Raw genomic sequence first — 19870 nt, forward strand, 5'->3', positions numbered from 1 at the left:
TCTTTAAGCCTCTGAGATTTTCCAATGACAGAAGTTGGCTCCATTTGGGACTGAATTGTTTGTAATTTGTAATTAGTTCAAATTAATTTTAATTCATTTGAATAATTTTTTGTGTGCATAAGCTGTTAAGCCTCAATGCTGTTGTTTTGAGTTAGTTATTTATTTAAAGCGAAGATGTGGAGGCTGTGAGTGTGTGTTTGCTGTGTCAGTTAGACCGTGTACAGTAATTACATGAAGTCTGGGAGATTGTTTATTATCCTGGGCTCCTGGAACTGGATCTTGTCCCAGGCTCCTGGCACTGGTCCAGTAAGGAGCTCACTGACCAGCACTCTCACGGCACGCTGAGCTGAGCTGAGCTGAGGGGGGTGGGGAATAGGGGGCAATAAATCTTAAACATGGAAACAGCATTAATCACAAGGGAGGTCTGCAGATGTGGCCATCACTTGCTTCCCATCAACATAACTTTTATTAAACCAATAATGGGGCTCTTCATATTAAGTGCTTCATTAAAGAAATGTTCCAGTTTTAGAGGATCCCCATGTTCCACGTCGAATCTGTTGATGGTTAAACACGCTGTTTCTCTTTGGTGTCCAGTGAGCAAAACTGCAAATGGGAGCAGGATAGAGACGCTTGGAATGAAAGGGAAAGGAAAATCTTTTAGCTGTTTGTGGAGGAGAGGGTGTAAATACACAACTGGCCACTATGCACAGAGATGCTGAGCTTTTTTGGAAGGGCCTATTGGTGCAGCTCGTTACTGTGTTGTTCTCTTAGCAGTCTCTGTCTTATGACATCATTATCCATGTTGTCCTCAAAAAGTCTCCAAATAATAGTGGCGATGGTGCCTGAAATTTGTATAGAATTTTATAAAAAAATAAATATGCAAATAAATACTGATGTAAATAATTTCTACATGAATCAACTTAGATTTATTTATTTATTTATTTATTTATTTATCTATCTATTTATTTATTTATTTTGGCACAGGTGTCCTCCATAGTATTTGTGGGAGAATAAATAGTATCCCCACATCTTTCTGTCACGGCTTAAATTTTAATGCCTTCTGCAGGCTTACTTCCACCACCTGCATTATAATATCCAGTGACATGACTGGCACGTTACACAGGTGATGATAGGACTGTACTAATGGTTTCATGTTTTGTTGAACAGTCGTTACAAATTTGGAAATATGTTGGTCTTGACAGTGCGTAAATCCCATCTATTTATTCAGTTGAAAAGTAGCTTCCAGAACAGAAAAAAAAACCGAATTACAGCGAAATAATGCAATGGGCATTTCTGTTTTTTAGCTGTGGGCCAGCATGATGCTGCTAGTGTGGGAGTTATGACACAACACTGTATGTGGGAAACTAAGCAGTTTTACTGTTGAAAATATCCTGCAACCTTATTTGTCTTTGCTTTGAATTGAAATGTGATGTATTGGCTAAAGATTTTAATACCTATTAAATACCTATTTATTGACTCAGGAACAGAGCGTTATTAGGGTATTGTACATGTAGCTCTTCAGCTACTCTGAGAAGTCTAAACTAAAGAAATATTTGCTCTCTTCACACATATTTGCATGGTTGGTAGTGATCGCAGTGAAACCAGTGGTAAAAAAAATCTAATTCTACAGGCCAAGGTGAAGAAGTCTTGTCTTGTCGACTCCACATGCACAACCAGTAACCTCTGAACCATGAATGGAAAGAGATCAAAACAGTGGATGTTCTTGGCAAAAGCCTCTTTCTAAGTACAACTGGAACAACCTTGGGTGTTAAAAACCAAAAAAAGTTGCTGAAACCTTATGAGTTCAGTACTGAATTCATCTGCCAGTCCACCTATCCAGAAGGAGAGCATTTCAATGCTTCCTTTTAGCTCGGCTTTCACAGTGTTCGTATTCAGAGTGCAGATGTGAGGGCATTCAGTGCCGTAGGTGGAAGCAGTAAGTCTTTGCCCTGGAAAATACCCAGTGACACCTTTCTCTCTCATAAGCCCCTCAAGTATGTGCCACTGTATTGTGGGATAAACTAAGGACTTTAAACAGTGAGAAAAGACTTGTATGCCAGGATTGGCTGTGCAAAACCGCAATGTAATCTAAAATAAGAATGTCTCTAACTGCAATGCAAAGCCAGCGTGACCTTATCAGTGTGTCACGATTTAGTCGCCTGCAAATGTATTGTAATTTGCAAGTTCTGGGTACACATTTATAAATCTCTTGTATTTATATTTAGCCTGTTTTTAGTACACACTTAATCTCTTCTCACTCCTAGAGAGTGGAAAAAAGTGTGCTGTCGTTGAGTTTAAGAGACGCCAGTTTTATGCGTGACTAATGGGGTGACATTGTCTTCTGAAATGCTTGAGACTATGAGAGGAGTGTGAATCACATGACTGTGTCTGTGGCACGGCTTGCTCATTATATTAAAGCCACTCTTCTTCAGGGGCTATATGTAGTATTCCATTTAGCCCCATTTGGTTTGTTGACATCTCCAGTCATTGGGTATCATTACCTTTTTACTACTTGCAGCTAATAAGAGTGATGTACTGTAGACCGCTGGTGTTTACTGTATTTTAAGTGTGTGACACTGCTAATGTGGAGTCATATTTTTTTTGTCTGTTTACTTAAGTTCAGTCTATGCTCCAACCACTCCTCCACCCCATTGCCATTTACTGAGGAAATTATCAAAAAGATTGGATTTTATAGTGTGGGGATTTATTTAACTCTTTAGCACACATGGAGTGGTTAGTGTAGCTCCTGCTGAAGAGAGGCAGAGTGCTGATAACCATGCTGTTTTGCAGGCGGTAGAGGCACAGGGTTAAAGTAACCAGACCTCTACGCGTAAGGTGGCAGTTTACTCCCCTCCCCCCACTGAAGCACTGCCGCCCTCAAGCAAGGTACCTAACCTGCCTCACTTCCATAAATATCCGGCAGTAAAAATCTATGCAAGTCACCCTGGATAAGGGCACCTGCTAAACATATGAATGATTTAAGGTAATGCAGCGTATATGAAGTATTTCAAAAAGACCTCAAGTCAGTGGCTTTTCTGAAAGCTGAATATCCAGGTTCCGTATATCAAAAGCAGATCAGTTTTCGAGCAATTGCAAAGAGTAATCTCTTGCTCAAGTAAAACTCAGCCAAGATCCACAGCAAGAGAGTGTCTTGCAGGTCGTAAATATCCCCTCTATACGCAGTCTCTTAAAAGCGAATGCTGAGGGGTATTAATCGTGATTTTTGCCCCACCGCTTCCTCCTCCTGGGTGGAGAGAAGGGAAAGCTTTCCAGAGGGTCCGCTGGGTTTCTGTGCAAACAGCAACTGGAGGTCGTCGGTAGCTGTACAGGTCACCATTCATCTGGGAAACAAGCCTGATCCTGTGTCACAAGGAGAAACACTTCCAGCACAAAACCTCAGGAGTATTATTAAAAGTTACTACTTTTTATAGGCCTGACAGATCTGTTTTAAATGGTGTAAAATTAGCTGGCCAGAGCGGTTCCAAGTGTGGGTTGTGATGAAATTGAAACCACCACAGTGTATTTTGAATATGACTTTTCCGAAAGCCTAAAGCCTAACTATATTTCCCAGAAATGTATTGATTATATACTGTATGTGTTTATTTTGTAAAATATATTGCATTATCTGTAAGGGTGAGCTGGTGGGGTGGCTTTGAAGAAAAAGGAAAGTGACTGTGTGAGAAATGTAAAGAAGCTGTGTGGAGGTATTTTAGTTGGTTCATACCCCATCATGGCTGTTATTGTGGTCTCCTGTAACATTCTCAGTGCTGTATCTAGGCTGTCTTAACACCATTATTCATTTGTTTCTATTGAACATTGCTATTTTCTGGATTTGTTATTCCTCATATTTGCTGCAGGTGGAAATGATTATAGGGGAAACTGAGAGGCTGGGCCTTTGCTCCCTGAATTGTATTTAAAGAACTTGGACTTAGCGATCAGACACAATAGTACATACACGCATACAGTGCCGATCAGTGCCCTTTAAATGTATCTGAATATGCTGCCGAGTAGCATGCTGCATAATTTGCATTACATTAAAATATTGTGAGACGTTTTGTGCTCTCAGCGTGAGTCGAGAAGCTTGGTTGCTAATACCATTTCCGAAAATGTCAATACTGTCTTGGTGGTTATCTTATACAGTGCAGTAATCTGCTTCCTCCTTATGGAGTGCTTGTTGATTAATTTCTGAGTGCAGATGAGAGATCTGTTTGGATGCATGCTGAACACAGCAAGGGCACCACAGTGTCGATTTCAAGGTTTGTAGGAATTCCAACCTCTTAATGCAGGCCAGTCTGACAAGCGGATGTTGTACATGTATAGTTCCATATTTCAGTTCTGTATAGGCCTGTTGATCCTTAAAGCCTCTCATCAAGCAGCTCACCTTAATAATACCAAGGCCGCCATAAGATTTTCTGGCTAAAGTCTGGCAAACCTGGACTGCTGAAATATATATGCCTTGTTTCTGGGTATTAAAAGGTGTATAGTGTAGAAAGGAGGGAGACTGCCGTCTGATTGGATACAGATGTGTTTGTGATGTCAGAAAATAAATGTGGTAACTGAAGGGTTAAAAAAGAGAATGAGTGCAATCGCCCAGCTCCAAGCTCTCAGTGAGAATGATCTAAATCCCTCATTACCTTCCCCACTGTTCTGTTAAATTGTGCTTGCATATTTGGTTATGACGTTCCCCCATCTCTCACATGCTCAGCAAGCACGCATTAAGACCTCATCATTACAAAATCAATAACAATGTGAAATCGGTTACAGCTTGTATTCTTTATCATTGTTTAAAAGACGTACAACACATGGAGACTAGAGCTATTCATGTCTAAATTGTCTCTTGTCAGAACATTTATTGACTTTAGTTGTTATGATCTCACTATAGACAGACAGTGATATGCTCCAGACTCAGCTTTAATCTCTTTCCGAGGACATCAAAATATAAAATACATAATCACTGCACACAGAAGATAAATAATGCAGGATTGTCTAACCCTAATGTGTGAAGGAATCTCTGCCACTGGAAATTCAAGCTACTGGCTCTGGAATTTTCCAGACAATATTTCACCTGAAAATGGATCATATTCACTTTTCTTTCCACTTCATGAACAAAAGGACAATTTGCCATTTCTTCCACTAAACATAGATATCTCCCACCCTCAAAGTGTGGATGTGTTGTGGACTGTGAGGCAGCCTGGAATGGTTAAACTTTGTTCTCCACACAGACAGATCTGCTGGTGGGAAGGCTGGGGAAACTTGGAGTTGATTAACATGACCTATGACCCCAGCCTATTAAATCCAGCCCAGGCCCACATGTGTCATATTGTGCCCTCTCAGCTTTCCCAGAGGACGGTTGTATTTCCTATTCTTTAGCCCCCTCCCCCTCCCTTCTCCTCACTTTAAACAGCCTGTCTCAGCTCATGAACCCTGTCAACTGTGAGTGCCTGTGTGTATAAATTGAAACAGGTCTGCCTTTACCTCAGCCTACCCTCAAGCTCTTTGTTACTTTGCAGCACTGGATTTCTTGTGTGTCTGTGTGTGTGTGTGTTAGAGAGAGACCGCTTTGTATAAATCGATCATGTAACGTTGCTGTATTAACTTTTCCGGCAACACTCCCAGCTGTCAAATACTCAAAAAGAGTTATGATGGGACAGAAGTAGGTCAAGAGCATAACCAAGATGTGAACAGTCCTGATGAGGTATGACTTTGTTAACATTATATAACTAGTGAGCGATCTGACATTAAGTAGCCTGATAATAAAAAATGTGAATCATAACAAACTCCTGTGGGAACTTTTGCATAACTACATAACATGGATGTGTAACATTGACAGTGTATGCTCTGTAGCTAGTAAGGTATAATTATTTTGATGTACTTGCTCCATTTATTTTTTGCTGTTAGTAAGAAACAACATAGCTGGATGGATATTTTAGTTAAAAGCAGTTTTGTCTGCTTGATCCAGTAATGTTATGGCTTTGTTCTCACTAATGTCTAAACAGAATATTTCTGCTAATGTTACTACGTCTTCTGCTGACAAATTGCCAGAGCAATGTTTCCGTTGTGCCGACCCCGGCTCTCATTCACACATGACCCCTAAATGTTAAAGCTCTGTAACCAAGGTTGCAAAGAGGCAGAGGAAGAGAAAGATATTTAGGCCTTCAGAAGGTTTCTCTGGTTTTCACACCTTAACCTTCAACAGCGTGGTTGAATACTCCATTACTTTTGCTTGTTTTATCGTTCAGTTCCCCTAATTTTTGCATTCTGTTTAAAAGTAATGTTTGAAACAAAATCACAGGTCCTACGTGCCATCCTTAGTTAAAACCTTAGGTGTGTGTACAGAAAACTGACTTAAAGTTTTCCATAAATTTGTCACGTGCTGTAGCTTTGACGTGATTTAAAAAATGTATAACTGGAAATGAGCTGCCTTTCTGGGACTTGCAGAATGTTGGGTCTATAAATATCTGCAATTCACCTTTTTGCCTTGTGATTAGGATTAACTAGAGATGTGTGGTTTCATCATCTGTCTTTAAAAATGAATTGATTTGTCAGGATTCAGGGCTTTCTGATGTGATAGTTGAGCACTTATTACCATGGTTATAGCATGGTAATGCTACAACAACCAGGAAACCGTCCAGACCCACGGCGCAACTTGGCGAACTATATTTTTTGGTTGAGTTTACACACTCATATATGACAGTTGGTTGAAAATAGACACTTCATGCTACAATCATGATAACGGCAATGACTGTGCTGTGAAGTTTAGGTAGCAAACAACAAGGCTGAATCATTTTGACGTAATTTACATAGAAACTATACGCTCAGATCACCTAGTTTCACTCACTGTGGCCAAGCGGAATCGATAACGTTTCAGAAAATATATAACGTTAAAAGATTTAATTCAGTCTTCTACTGCAAGTTTTGCCGTTTATTGAGGGTGTGACAAAATTTTGGTGCCGCTGACTGTAATCGAATGTTTTTCACATTTACCATTCGATTGAGCAAGTACCATTCACATTTTTATGGGTTAGTGCTGTCAGATTGTGCTAGTAGGCGAAACGCGAACATGTTAGGGTTAGCTAAAGTAACGTTAGGCGATAAAGCAGTGCTTAAAAATGTCGTGCCGTACCACCTGTACATGCGTCCTACTAAACGAAGCACCACCTGCGCATGCGTCCCACCAAACCTCCCTCAAAATTGTCCGTGTGTGAGTGAGTTAGTGAGTGAGTGACCACAATTTTCCACGCATAGCCCATGGCGCCAGTTCCTGCGCGCCGTGGGAAAAACATCATCATTAAATCAGTTGTTCATCCTTCCATATGCATGAACAAAATGCAATAATTCAAACAACTGTCAAAGCTGAGAATTTTAAATCACTTATTAAATGAGAGACTGAACCACAAGCTTGGTATACATAAATAGAGATTACATACTTGATTTAAGCGGAAATGTCAAGTGAAGTAATGCAGTTTAATTGTCTAGGAAGGAGGTTTAAGGTCTGGAACAATCAAATACCTTGTTGAAAATCACAGATGTAGAAGCCCGTGTTTCCCGTATTAGGCTACCATGTAGGGCTGGGTGACTTATTTGATATCTTTTTGTCGGGATACAAAATGAATCGACATTGATACTATCGCCTGGTGCTGATACTAATTATTTTTATGCTGTTTTTTATTATTATTATTATTGAAGGCCCAGCCAGGCGACTGTGAAACCACATAGCACGTAGTAGATGTAGGCCTATTTGTTGGCCAGACACGGAAGACGGGTGCAATGACCTAGCCTTCTGGAATTCCACCAGAAACGGATTTTACGAGTATCATCCCAGTCACAGCATGTCAGTTAACACCAAAAGCGTACTACTACGCGTAGTGCACCAGTGGATTCTTCCGGGCTTCTCAGAAACTGCATTTAGAAATATGCTTAACAATCCTGAAAAATTGTTTTTCGTATATTTTTTAACATCACAATTAGTTCCATCTTTCAAGTCGTGTTAATTTGTATTATTGTTAACACTGCATGTACTGCTAGCTTTTTTGAAACGGTTTAATATACTTTTTCTAAGCCTCTTTAATAAACAGAACTATTTCTCTTGAGGATATCTTATTTACTGTAGTATTATTAGTTTTGCTGTGGTCCTGTGATGACAGTCAAAGTGTCCTCTGTCGTAAACCCCGTCCACTCACCTCCGTTTTATATTTTATATCCGTTTTTATCGTTTTTCGATAGCTGTCGCCGTCGAGGAAAAGCAGTTTCAAGGTTGACTCTGGTTTTCGAACGAGCTCTGTTGGCATGTCGTTCTCCCTTGGAAGGCATTTAATTCCAGTGGCAACATTCTGTCATGCTGCAAAGCATCACTCAAGCCAGGAACCAGATAGACTTGTGTTCCTGTCTAGAAACTTGTAAGAGTAGCTGTGATGTTTGCCTTACACAAGAGTCAGAACCCATGCACACCAACATAAAATGGAATACTTTGAAAAATTGCTTTCTGCTTAAAGAAGGCATTTTTTTCTGTTAATTTGCATTTGTCTGTGCTTTGTGCTGATTCATTGTACACTAATTCGGTCTGTGTATCTCACAGACCCCACTCAATATTTTGGATTTATTGAAAAAAATATTGTATAAAGTGGAGAATTTTGTTTACCTTTTTATGCTATGTCATCGGGCCAATGTGCAAAATTTATTTTCATTTGACAGTTATGCATTCGTTGCAATTTTTATTTGGAACAATATTTAGCGTAAGCATAGGTTTGTCTGAGCTCTGTCTGAGCTCTGTTATTATTTTATAGTCAGGTTCTAAAATAAGTTATGCACAAGTTGTGCACATCTGATTGCAGTAAATATAGGCTGTTTACATTAAGTATGTGATTTGTATTGAAAATCTATTTCAGATAATTAATTAATATCAAGATGTGTATCCTATATCACCAAAAATCTTAAAAAATATTAAGATATTATATTTTTGCCAAGTCTTCAGGCCTACCATATTGTGTTTTTATTATGCTGAAATTACAGAAATGCCTGTGGAAGGTTAAATGTTGAAAGCATTGCCTCCATTTGTCAGCACTCCCATTGTTGGGAGAGTGAAAGGCAGGTGAGGACATTAAGAGAGATGCGATCCGACTGCTACACTCAGTGCATTCTGGTCTGGTGTCTCACTATGAAGTCCTGGGCAGGAGAAGGTTATCAGAGAGGAGTTCATTAGAAACCCTCAAAGACTGATGGAGTGAGAAACGTGCTGACTGCTCCAGCTCTCCTGAGGACAGAGGTGAATCAGGAGCCAGGAATGTAACACGATCATTAACCCATCAGAAACAAGGCTGTCCCTCCTCCCCCTTCGCTGTCCTTCTAGCTATTTTTCTTTTGTCAGGGTTAACATCAGCTCTCTCTTTCTCCCTCCATCCCTCTGTATATTTCATTTCTTCTCCCATTTTCTATTTTCCTGTTCTCTCTGTAGTAATCATACATCATCAAGTGATTATGAATTAATTGTGCTTCCTTTAACCCTGGGCTGATGAGACTGGTCTTTTTTGTGATCAATATTTGATTTATTATTAAAAATATGGACATATGCAGAACATAGGGTCTCTGAACAGCATTGGCCCTTGTTTCTAATGAGACAGTTTTTCACATTGTAAGCGATGAAATGTATATAATTGCTGACAGAATGGATCCATCTTGCTGTTCTGATTCTAGTGCCGGGCCTAAAGGAGACAACATCTATGAGTGGAGGTCCACGATCCTGGGACCCCCGGGGTCCGTGTACGAGGGAGGGGTCTTCTTCCTCGACATCGCCTTCACGCCCGACTACCCCTTCAAACCACCTAAGGTAAGACCCAGTATGTTCCCGGCGGAGCTTTATGGTCATTTGTATTCTGCTGTTCATTGCTCCTTATTTGTACAGTGCTCACTTTGCACATTGAAATAATCTCATAAAAATGACTGCAAAGGCCTGGTTATTCCGGAGGTGAGGTGAAAGCTGCATTCTGCTCCTCTGATAGGAGTTCATAGGAGCTCACATATCTTGGAATACCACGCTCACAGAGTGGCCCGTGTCAAACACAGTACCGGCTTACTGTGCTGTGTAAGCAGGCTTGTTCAAAAGTCTCTGTTTGACACTGGAAAATATTTTCAGTTTTTATTGGGGTGATTTCTTTGACTTTTGCCCATTTAGTTTGCAGCGGTTTGTGCAGTGCACAGTTTGGAAAGGCGAACATTTAATTGAGCAAAAGGTTGCTGGTTTGGATCCAGGGCATGACACTGCTATTGAATACTTAAGCTAAGATAGTATAGTACCCTTTAGCAGAGCATGCTTTTAGATATACATTTTGATAGTCAAGCAATGCCCAGCTACACTGTAAATCATCTGAAACGTGTCTCTGTTAGTTGCCATAGGCACCTCTCTCTCTTTTACTGATGTGGGAGCTGAGGCTGTGTAAATCAGCATTCCCACACATACCGGCAGATGTCAGCTCAGGTTTGCACAGAACGCAGCTGCAGCCGTGCCCTGTGCTGCCTGAGGGCACAGTCACAGCTGTGCTCCAGACTCCCTCTTTTAGAGATCACGATGAAGATTCAGTTACCATTTTTAACACTGTTCTTACATTCATGTGGTTAAAAAGGACTAGGGTCAGGCAAGAAGGGAACTCACACTTGTCCGTTCTGTTGAATCCCACTCTGCATCATCACATCTGATGCTTGGTATATTGAAAGAATGTAAAGGCCATTTGATGTTTCCTGTAAAGGTCAGAGTCATTTTCCCCCATATGTTAGCGATTGGAAGAGTGGGGAGGCCTTTGTGTGCAGTACTCATTTTGAATTCAACAGACTCTGCGTTTCTGTTGCATTTGCTCTGTTCTCTCTGCCTAATGTTATTACCAGACAGTCCTTTGGAGTCATTCCCCAGATACTGAGATGAATCTACTGATCCCTGTTTAATTACTGGATTGAGGAATAATGTGTGATGTTGAGACCCAGATGTTGCCATCTTTTGAAAGGCTGTACATGGGGATTGATTATTTCCAGAACAACAGCTGCCTTTAAGCATGATTTGTTACATTTCACATTGTTCTTGTCGTATTTATTAATAGAACATACAAGATACCGCCAAGATAACTGTGAAAATTAAACTCACGAATGAATGTGGAAAAAAATGCACATTCAATGGCTTTCGTAAATTAAATCATGATGGCTCTTACTAGTAAAGTAAAAATAGTACTTTGTATCCAGTAAAAAGTGGTTTTGTCTGATCTGAGTTTTATTCATGCCCCCCCCCCCCCCCCAGACATTATGTCACATGTAATCGGTGAGTTCAGTGAAGTAGAGGTTGTTGCGGTGGAGTGGTTAGATTATTCTTCTTCTTCATATTCTTTTTTTTCTTCATTATTTTTCTTTGTCTTCATCTTCTTCAGTCATGATCATAGATATGATCAGCTTAATTAATGACAACTATATACACCAATTATCTTTGCCATTTAAAGTTGAACAAAAGGTGATGGAAGAAGAGCTCAATTAAGCCAACCGCATCTGTTTTCTTTCTCTTCAGTTATGATCATTGATATGATCATGTTAAGTAATGACAACAATATACACTAATTACCTTTGCCATTTAGAGTTGTACAAAAGGTGATTGAGCCATCCACAGCTGTGGTGCTGCATGGCAGTTAGAATGCATCTCCTGCTCTGCATGTGGCTGTTATCACAGAACAGACCCTGTGTCAGCACAACTGACTGGAACAACGGAAGACATTGTCACTGCCATTGGCACAGCAGGGAGTGAAATTTTGTTCCACAGTAATGGCAGAGAACATCAGCTCTCTTATTATCGCTTTCTGTGCTCCTGCGCTTAGATAGTCACTGGTTGTGCTAATAGGACAGTTGATCTGGGCTAAAAAGATTATTTCCGCCAGAGCTTCTCCCTCAGACACCCTTATTCTTCCTTCTCTGGGTAAATGCCAAATGTGACTTTAATGGCTGTTTTCTGATACTTATAGCCTAAGTGCGTTTGGCCAAATGATTGTAGGTTAAAGGACTAATCCTGCAGACATTGTTGGTTATGAATCATTTGTTTCCCAGGTAACGTTCCGCACAAGAATCTACCACTGTAACATCAACAGCCAGGGTGTGATCTGCCTGGACATCCTGAAGGACAACTGGAGCCCCGCCCTCACCATCTCCAAGGTGCTGCTGTCCATCTGCTCCCTGCTCACAGACTGCAACCCTGGTAAGACACGCCCCTGTCCATAAAAAGACCACCTGCCTTCAGGGGAACCTTAAGCAGGGAAATAACCTTTATTACATGCCACTGTGATCATTTTTATATTTAAGGCAGCTTGCCGTGCTGTGAAAAAATTTTCAGAGCTGGTGTTTAGCTCTTCTTTAATCCTTGTCCCTGCCATTGTTCCCTCTTGTAGTACATTAAGACCAGTGAGTCTGTGCTAAATGTTCATCAGAAAATGCCTTTAAACAAGACTATGGACATTCTGACATTATGCTCCTTGACTGTTGATCTCAACCCAGCAGCCCTGTAAGCCCCAAGCTTGCTTGTGTCATTTGTCTTCCAACAAATATGTCATATTGTGGGAAGACATATTAACTGTTAGGTAAACTGTGTGAGAATCTCTTACTATAAATTGGGACATCAGTACTGGGGTCCTCACCTTGTCAAAACATGAAAACGTGTAACATGAAATTTGTGTAACGATGCCCTGATCAATGCACAATGTGGAATTCTTTTCACACCATGAAATAACTGAAATGAGTATCTGAAGAGCAATTTGTGTAAACATTGTCATTGAACAATGTTGTTACATGGCAGGTAGGTCAGCTCTGAAACTCAATCACAGGTTATACTGAGAAGCAGTGGTAGGCAATAATTAATAGCACAGTGCATCTCTGATTATATCTAGTCAGATATTATGTCCAGTATCTCATTTTCAATTGTGTCCTCCAAGCACACGCACTGATTATATCCGTATTGATGGTAAGGTGACCTGTGGTACATCCCTCTGCTCAGCCCATATCTCAGTCCAGTTTGACAGCACTTCCATGCGCATCTGCACGTGTTTTTAGTTCCCCTTTCAGAGCAGTGCGGATCTCTCCTGCTCTCCTGTGTCACTTCCCACCTCAGGCGGACTTCTGTTCAGCCGACCCTCGACTCAACGGAAAGCGGCGCTAGTAACAATGCTCGCTCTGAGCCCTGCGTGGAGAGAGACAGGCCACCCACCCCGCCCCCCTGCACACTGAAGCTGGGGCTCATGGGAGCTCTGTGGTATTGCTCTATAGAGAAGCAGGATAACACTTAATTAACCCTCAAAGCATTTATTATCTCGCTGCGCGCTGCAGTCGTGCTCGCCACTCAGCTAAGAGGAGCGATCGCGCTCACGCAGCGTGCCCGGGCACACCCACCACGGGCTGTTAAAACCACTAATGACCCCTCTGTCACTAGCACAACACTCTTGTTTTGGCAGTGGACAACCTATTGTTTACTGTACTACTTTGGAACGCTAGGAACAATCTGTCTTGTCTGTGGTTTTAGCCCTTCAGTGTTGTTCTCTGAAAAAAATTATAGCCAGGGTAGATTTTCATAGCAGATGACCCTTGCAAAGGTGTTCCTTCAAGATGCTTTTTCCAACAACATAATGCTTTCTATGGGTGTAATTTTGTACTGCCTTTTCTTTTTAGTGATCTCCTAGTTCAGAGCTACAATTTTATAGCTAGCGTGTGCATGTGTATGTGACTGAGTGTACTATGATGTGTTTTACTTTAAGTGATAAGACTACAGGCTAGTAATAGCAGTCCTTTGGCAGAATACAGCCCTTATTGTCATTGTACAGTGGGAAGCTGACATTGTGTACTTTCTTACTTTTCTGGATAAGAATGAGTGATAATGTCAGCTTTTTACACTTAAGACACTCTTAATAACTGGAGAAAACAGGGGGCTGTGTGTGGACAGGACTGAGGTACTGCAGTGTAGAGGAAATGCTAATTACACTCCAGTCTGCAATATCCACCTTCTCCTCCCCACTGCATCCACCCCTCCCCCAGCTCTAGAGCACAGCTGGTGCCTCCCAAGCTAGAGGAGTCCCAAAATGTGTCCATCACATACTGCGAGCTTTGGATATTATGGTGGCACATTGAACAGATTTTAGGACTAGGACTTAAATTTGAGTGACATATTGAATACAGTTGTACAGTATGTTTACTTTTTGTTGGTGTTAGGCATATCATGAAATTTGTGAAATGTGTCATGAATGAATTGAAGAAATGTAATACTTTGTGAAGTGTGGTTTATACCTTATTATAAATAGCTAAAAATGCTTTTAAAATGTTTTGATCATTCTTGTTAAATTAGGGATTGGTCATTACCTATCATTAAGGCTTTACATTGACATAACAGTGTCTGTTATTCCAGATGGTGTATGTAAAGCTATCGGGGGCTTAAAAATCTGAAAAGCATGAATCTCTGTAACTGAAGCCTGAAGCTTGCTTTTCCCATTCCCCATGTGACCACATGTTCATGTTTGTTTGATCTCTTCTTTTTCAGCTGACCCTCTAGTAGGGAGCATCGCCACACAGTACTTGACCAACAGAGCCGAGCACGACAGAATAGCCAAACAGTGGACCAAGCGATACGCCACATAGACCCCCTCCACACTCACACAAACTCCACACCCCTCTCCACCCTTTCCCTCACCTTGTCAAAGCACACTCACTAAAGTGCAACCTTTGACCCTCCCTTGTACCTTTTGTTTACCTTTTTTGTGAAAAGAAATGTCTTTCGTTCCTTGTTGACTTGAAAGCTTCTTTTTTATACAAAGAGTAGATTGGGATTTTATTTTCCAATGAACTGAATGTTGGAACTGTCATAGAAAAAAATGTTTTATTATAATAACTGTTCCCTCTTCCCCCCCACTCTGTAAATGTGTGTTCTCCCTCCCCCCCATCCTTTTTAAGTGGTCCCACAGACAAATGCAGATTATATCTTGTTTCTACTATACTGTAGTGTTTAGAAGTTTTTTGTACGGAATTCATTCATGGTATGTGCATGTTAACAGGATGGAAATTGAAGATTGTATTATTTTTCGCATTCACGTGGCATCTAAAAAGAAACTGTTCATGCTCTACCGTTGGATTTTGTTTGTATGTATTATTTTTTAAAAGAGGCTGTTGAGGTGGACTGCAAAAATATGGGTCCGCCTGTGAGAAGACGGGACTTGTAAATTTACGCGCTACATGCCACCTCTGACATTCCAGAGTGGCTTGTTGTACACTTTGCATTATTAAAGCACCCAATAAAACACTGGCTGAACTGCAGCTCTGGGACGTGTCACTGTGGCGTTTCATTTGCTTCTCATTTTAGTCACGTGTGAGCAGAAATATGCTCGTTTTAATCAAATGGGTAATGCCTGTGTCTCAGTTTGACTGCCAGCTCACCACTTCCTGAAATCACTTCCTTTTAAACCACACACACTGTTGTAATTTTACTCTGGTATTGGGTCTGTACCTCTTAACATAAGAGAAAGCATGCGACACAGAGAAGGATAATACACACTGTATCTGAAAGTGAGCCAGGAGAAAATTACTCTCTTTCAGATACAGTGTGTATTATAGCACCTGGTTATATATCTGAATTGTATTCATACACTGCAAAACAAAAGTTTGAGGTAAAGCCAGGCTATTGTAAATGGAGTATACCTAATGACTCCAGACAAAAGAGGCTGCCCACTCCTCAGGATTAATTAGCATTTTACTATCAATAAGGACTGACATACTAGATCTATGCACGCATTCCCAGTGGCTCATTTCTCTGCATCTGAGCAAGAAAAAACTAAATGGACTCTGTATGTACATCAGGATGTATTAAAACATAATCCAAGGTTATCATTTTTATAGTTGGAAAAAACTGTAATTACTGCCAATTGTCTCTAGCCAAGCATTAAGCTAACTTGCATTTTTATTAATGTTATGCAGCATGGAATGGGAACGACATTGACTTGCTTTGTTGCTTAAATTCAGAACTACTGCACTTTTGTGCTTTCTGCTTCTTCATTTGCTTTCTAGTGCAGACACGGTAATGGTACCCCGCCAAATGTGCATCACTGGTGCCCGACATGTATTTTGCATCTTTGATTGGAGATTTTTGATGGGTCTTCAGGAATCTTGACTGACAGGTGTCACAATCTCCTCTCTAAATGTCATTACATTAGGTGCTCATAACTGTTCTGTCACTGGCTTAGTGTTCACTCCCAATAAGATACAGCACCACATCAGTTACATACAAACCCTTCCATGCAGCAGTGTGTGTGTGTGTGTGCGTGCATGCATGCATACGACAAACTTGTTTTCTTCTTGGCATCAATTTCTAGAAAAAGACTTTGGGTGCTAGAATTTTCAGCCGCAGAAGAGTTTTGACCTAGTTATGAGACAGCCCCCGCGAGCGAGGAGAAGGGTTTCCCTGCTGAATGCTGCCGAGCCAAGCACACTCTGACAGGAAACTGACAGATTATTTAGCCTTAGTGTCACAGTCACCCAGAAGACCCACTGCTGTGTGAAGGCAGAAAACAAAGACCTACCTGTGTTTACCCTACATTACGGTCTCCATCCACCAAGATCCCCAACTAAACTGCCCTTTTTTTCAAAACGTGGAGAAATTTTTGCAACTGGCACCCTGATGAAGCATTTTGTTATGTCATCTATACTGCCACAATAGCTTTACACAATACCCTGGGTTACAACGGTATTCATGTTTGAATAATTTGACAAAAAATGACATGCAAGTTCAAACTTGTAGGTCCATTTCTAAAAAAAAAAAAAACAGGTAGTTGACAACCACTTCTGAGGCCGTTGTCACATCTCAATAAACAGTACACACAGACACACAGTTTAAATACAGTGTGCAGTACTTTCTCTGATCAACTTTGTCCATGCTGATTGCTCACTGTGATTACGACTTCTGGCTTAACTATTTTTCTTTCTACAGAACAGTGATCTGTGTTATATTTACAGATTCAGACTAAATCAGGTTTATTTATTTATTCATATGCTAAAAGTGCACAGTAGTGGCTTTGCTGCTTCCTTTCCCTGATATTACAATCTGCATGAGCCCACACCTGACTCAATTGTTTGTTCATGGCTAAATCAAAAGTCAGTTCTAGATAAACACCGAGCTCATTAATGAGTGAGTTAAATAATCCCCCTTCAATATGCAGTCTTGATTATTATTGCCATTTAGCAGATAGTCTGTTCCAGGGAATGTGCTAAGATAATTACAATGTGACTGCAAACAACATCTGGAATAAAAACTGTGTTTAAGCACATATTATGTTGTCAGATAAATGTGCAATAAATGATATTACATGGCGAATGCAATTAACTATATCTGTTAGGGGGAGTAATGAGTTATTAGAACAATATACCCTACATTTAAATTAAATTAATAGTAATAAGGGCCATGCTAAAAAGAGTTGGAGAAACTGGATCAAAATCATCGGATTCAGTTTAACCATTCACTTGTATTTAAAAAGAAAGAAAAATATCATGAGAAATTGCTTCTGATGCAGCTAGAATCTATTTATTCATGTGTCTCCCAGTCTGTCCAATTACGTCCCTCCATGTGATCATTCACAATCCAGCATCCTTGTATTCCTGCTACAAAAAAAATAAAAAATAAAAAAACTTTGGAATGAAAGCTGAGCTATAAGTGCTACTAAAGTCCAATCTACAAAGTATTTGCTCATTTACAAATGACAAATGCAAGTCTTCGTTTAAAAAAAAGTGTAGAATACACCACAGTGGTGGGAGATTCTGAAGGCACTACATCTATATATCAAGTTCCATAATCATATGCAGTTTAAGTATTGATGAAAATGGGGGAGGGGGCTCACATAAAATCAACACAGATGAGGTCTACATTATATTACATTACATTACATTACAGGCATTTGGCAGACGCTCTTATCCAGAGCGACGTACAACAAAGTGTATAACCATAACCAGGAACAAGTGTGTCGAAAACCCTAGAGAGAAGTACCGTTCCAAGTGCAGGGAACAACCGCATAGTTCAACTTGGACCCTGTAGGTTAAACTGATTACCACTAACACAAACAACAACAGCAACAACACAGTCTATGCAAAAATACAAGCAGTAGTTAAGATGAGTGCATTAACTAAGTCAACTACGAAACAGCTACCTAGTTACAACCCTAAGCTTACAGTCAATTTGGAGATTACAGGGAGGGATGGGGGAGGTGCAGCCTGAAGAGGTGAGTCTTCAGTTGTCGCTTGAAGTGGGTCAGGGTCTCAGATGTTCTGACCTATTCTGTTCTGACCTAGGTCTATTACATTACTTCAAAACAATTATTCTTAAAACTTGTTTTATTGAGTAATATTGTTTTCAAAAACAATGGTGTCAAAAGTACTGGCACCCCTAAAGATTAATTTCAAACAAACTGTTAATCTGCAACAACAACAAAAAAACCTCATCTCGGTCTTAGGGAACTGTATCGTGGCCTTTTATCACTTCCTGTTTCACTATGGTGTTAAAACGCAGCAACACGTATGTAAAATCCCGTTGTCATCCATCACCATGAGGAAAGCCAAAAACCTATCAAATCAAGAGACAGACTGTTGCTGGCCAACGGAAATCAGGCAATGGATACAATAAATACAGAAATGGTAAACATGCCACTAATTGCTGTTAGAGCAATCACAACATTTGAAACATCTAGAACAGTTGCAAACTTGCCAGGAAGAGGACTTAAGTACATGCTGTCCCCATGCACAGTGACCCCAAACATACCTCCAAATCTACATAGAAATAGTTCTGTCAAAACAAAATGTTTTGTCCAAACCCAGTACTATTTTGCAGTACTGTGGATGAGGCAATTTATCTAACACTGATTTTTAATTTCAAGGAGAGGCCAAGGAGAGCCTGTTATAGTTTTATAGTTTGTGATATCTGATTTAGTCAAAACAGACATTGCTGAAAATACCATTAATTTGACTGCAGTCAATTGGAAGCTATGACAGAATCCAAGGAATGTCTACACCAACAAACAACACATGCCCATGCTCCTATTCTGTTGAAGTCCTCTCACATTCCATACAGAGACAGAATGTGACCCCAGACTTGCATTTTCACAATCAATCAGCCAGTTAATCATATAAACAATCTTCTTAAGACAATATTAATTGGAAACTGTCCTACTAGGTAGACTATTATCATAGTCATTTTAATGAGTTATATATACAGTATATATATATATATATATATATATATATATATATATATATATATAGATGGACTCACATCAACAAAGATGAGCCTTTGCATATGGCTTGGGAACTAAAGCCTACTTAAGAAATCCAAACAGTGTTTAACATGGTTCAATTCAGGGTTGTTCAAGAAAGGGAATAGGTGCAGAGTCATGTCCAGGATTCAAACCTGTGGACTGCTTGACTTTCGTTTTCTCTGTGTAAACAGCAGTTTTCCTCTTTCTATTTTGGTGTAGAAAATTAATTCAGCCTCGCTGTTAAAATTCTTTGTGCAATAAAATGCTATCCATAAAAATCTGACATACTTTCCTGACTCATACAGTAGCTAGGTAGTGTATGGGACTGTGGGAGGGGGAGAGTGGAAGAACCCTTTCTCGCCTGTAAATAATTCAGAATGTAGCAGTAGGCCTATCACTATTAATCGTCTGTTGATTATACAAAGCAATAACTCCTACATTCCTAAATAGTTAGCTACTTACTAAGGTGCACCTTGCAATGGTGGTCTTAAGAAATGAGAGTATGAAAGCACATATATCAGGACCTACAGTGGAATGCTTAAGGCATTTAAAAATAATCCCTCCTCTTGATTTGAATTCAGTGA

At 40.1% G+C, this 19870-nt stretch overlaps 1 protein-coding gene across 2 annotated transcripts in view; it reads left to right on the forward strand.

Annotated features, from left to right (window-relative positions):
• ube2e2 (ubiquitin-conjugating enzyme E2E 2) overlaps positions 1–15309 on the forward strand; it is a 52446-nt gene extending 37137 nt beyond the window's left edge. For both annotated transcript variants that reach the window (XM_035390433.1, XM_035390426.1), the window contains exons 4-6: positions 9691–9823; positions 12070–12217; positions 14540–15309. In XM_035390433.1, the coding sequence (XP_035246324.1) occupies positions 9691–9823; positions 12070–12217; positions 14540–14637 (379 nt within the window). In that variant the 3' untranslated portion in view covers positions 14638–15309. The remainder of the gene's footprint in view (positions 1–9690; positions 9824–12069; positions 12218–14539) is intronic.
• The last annotated feature ends 4561 nt before the right edge of the window (positions 15310–19870 follow it).

Source organism: Anguilla anguilla, chromosome 1 (assembly GCF_013347855.1).
Source record: "Anguilla anguilla isolate fAngAng1 chromosome 1, fAngAng1.pri, whole genome shotgun sequence".
Lineage (NCBI taxonomy): Eukaryota > Metazoa > Chordata > Actinopteri > Anguilliformes > Anguillidae > Anguilla > Anguilla anguilla.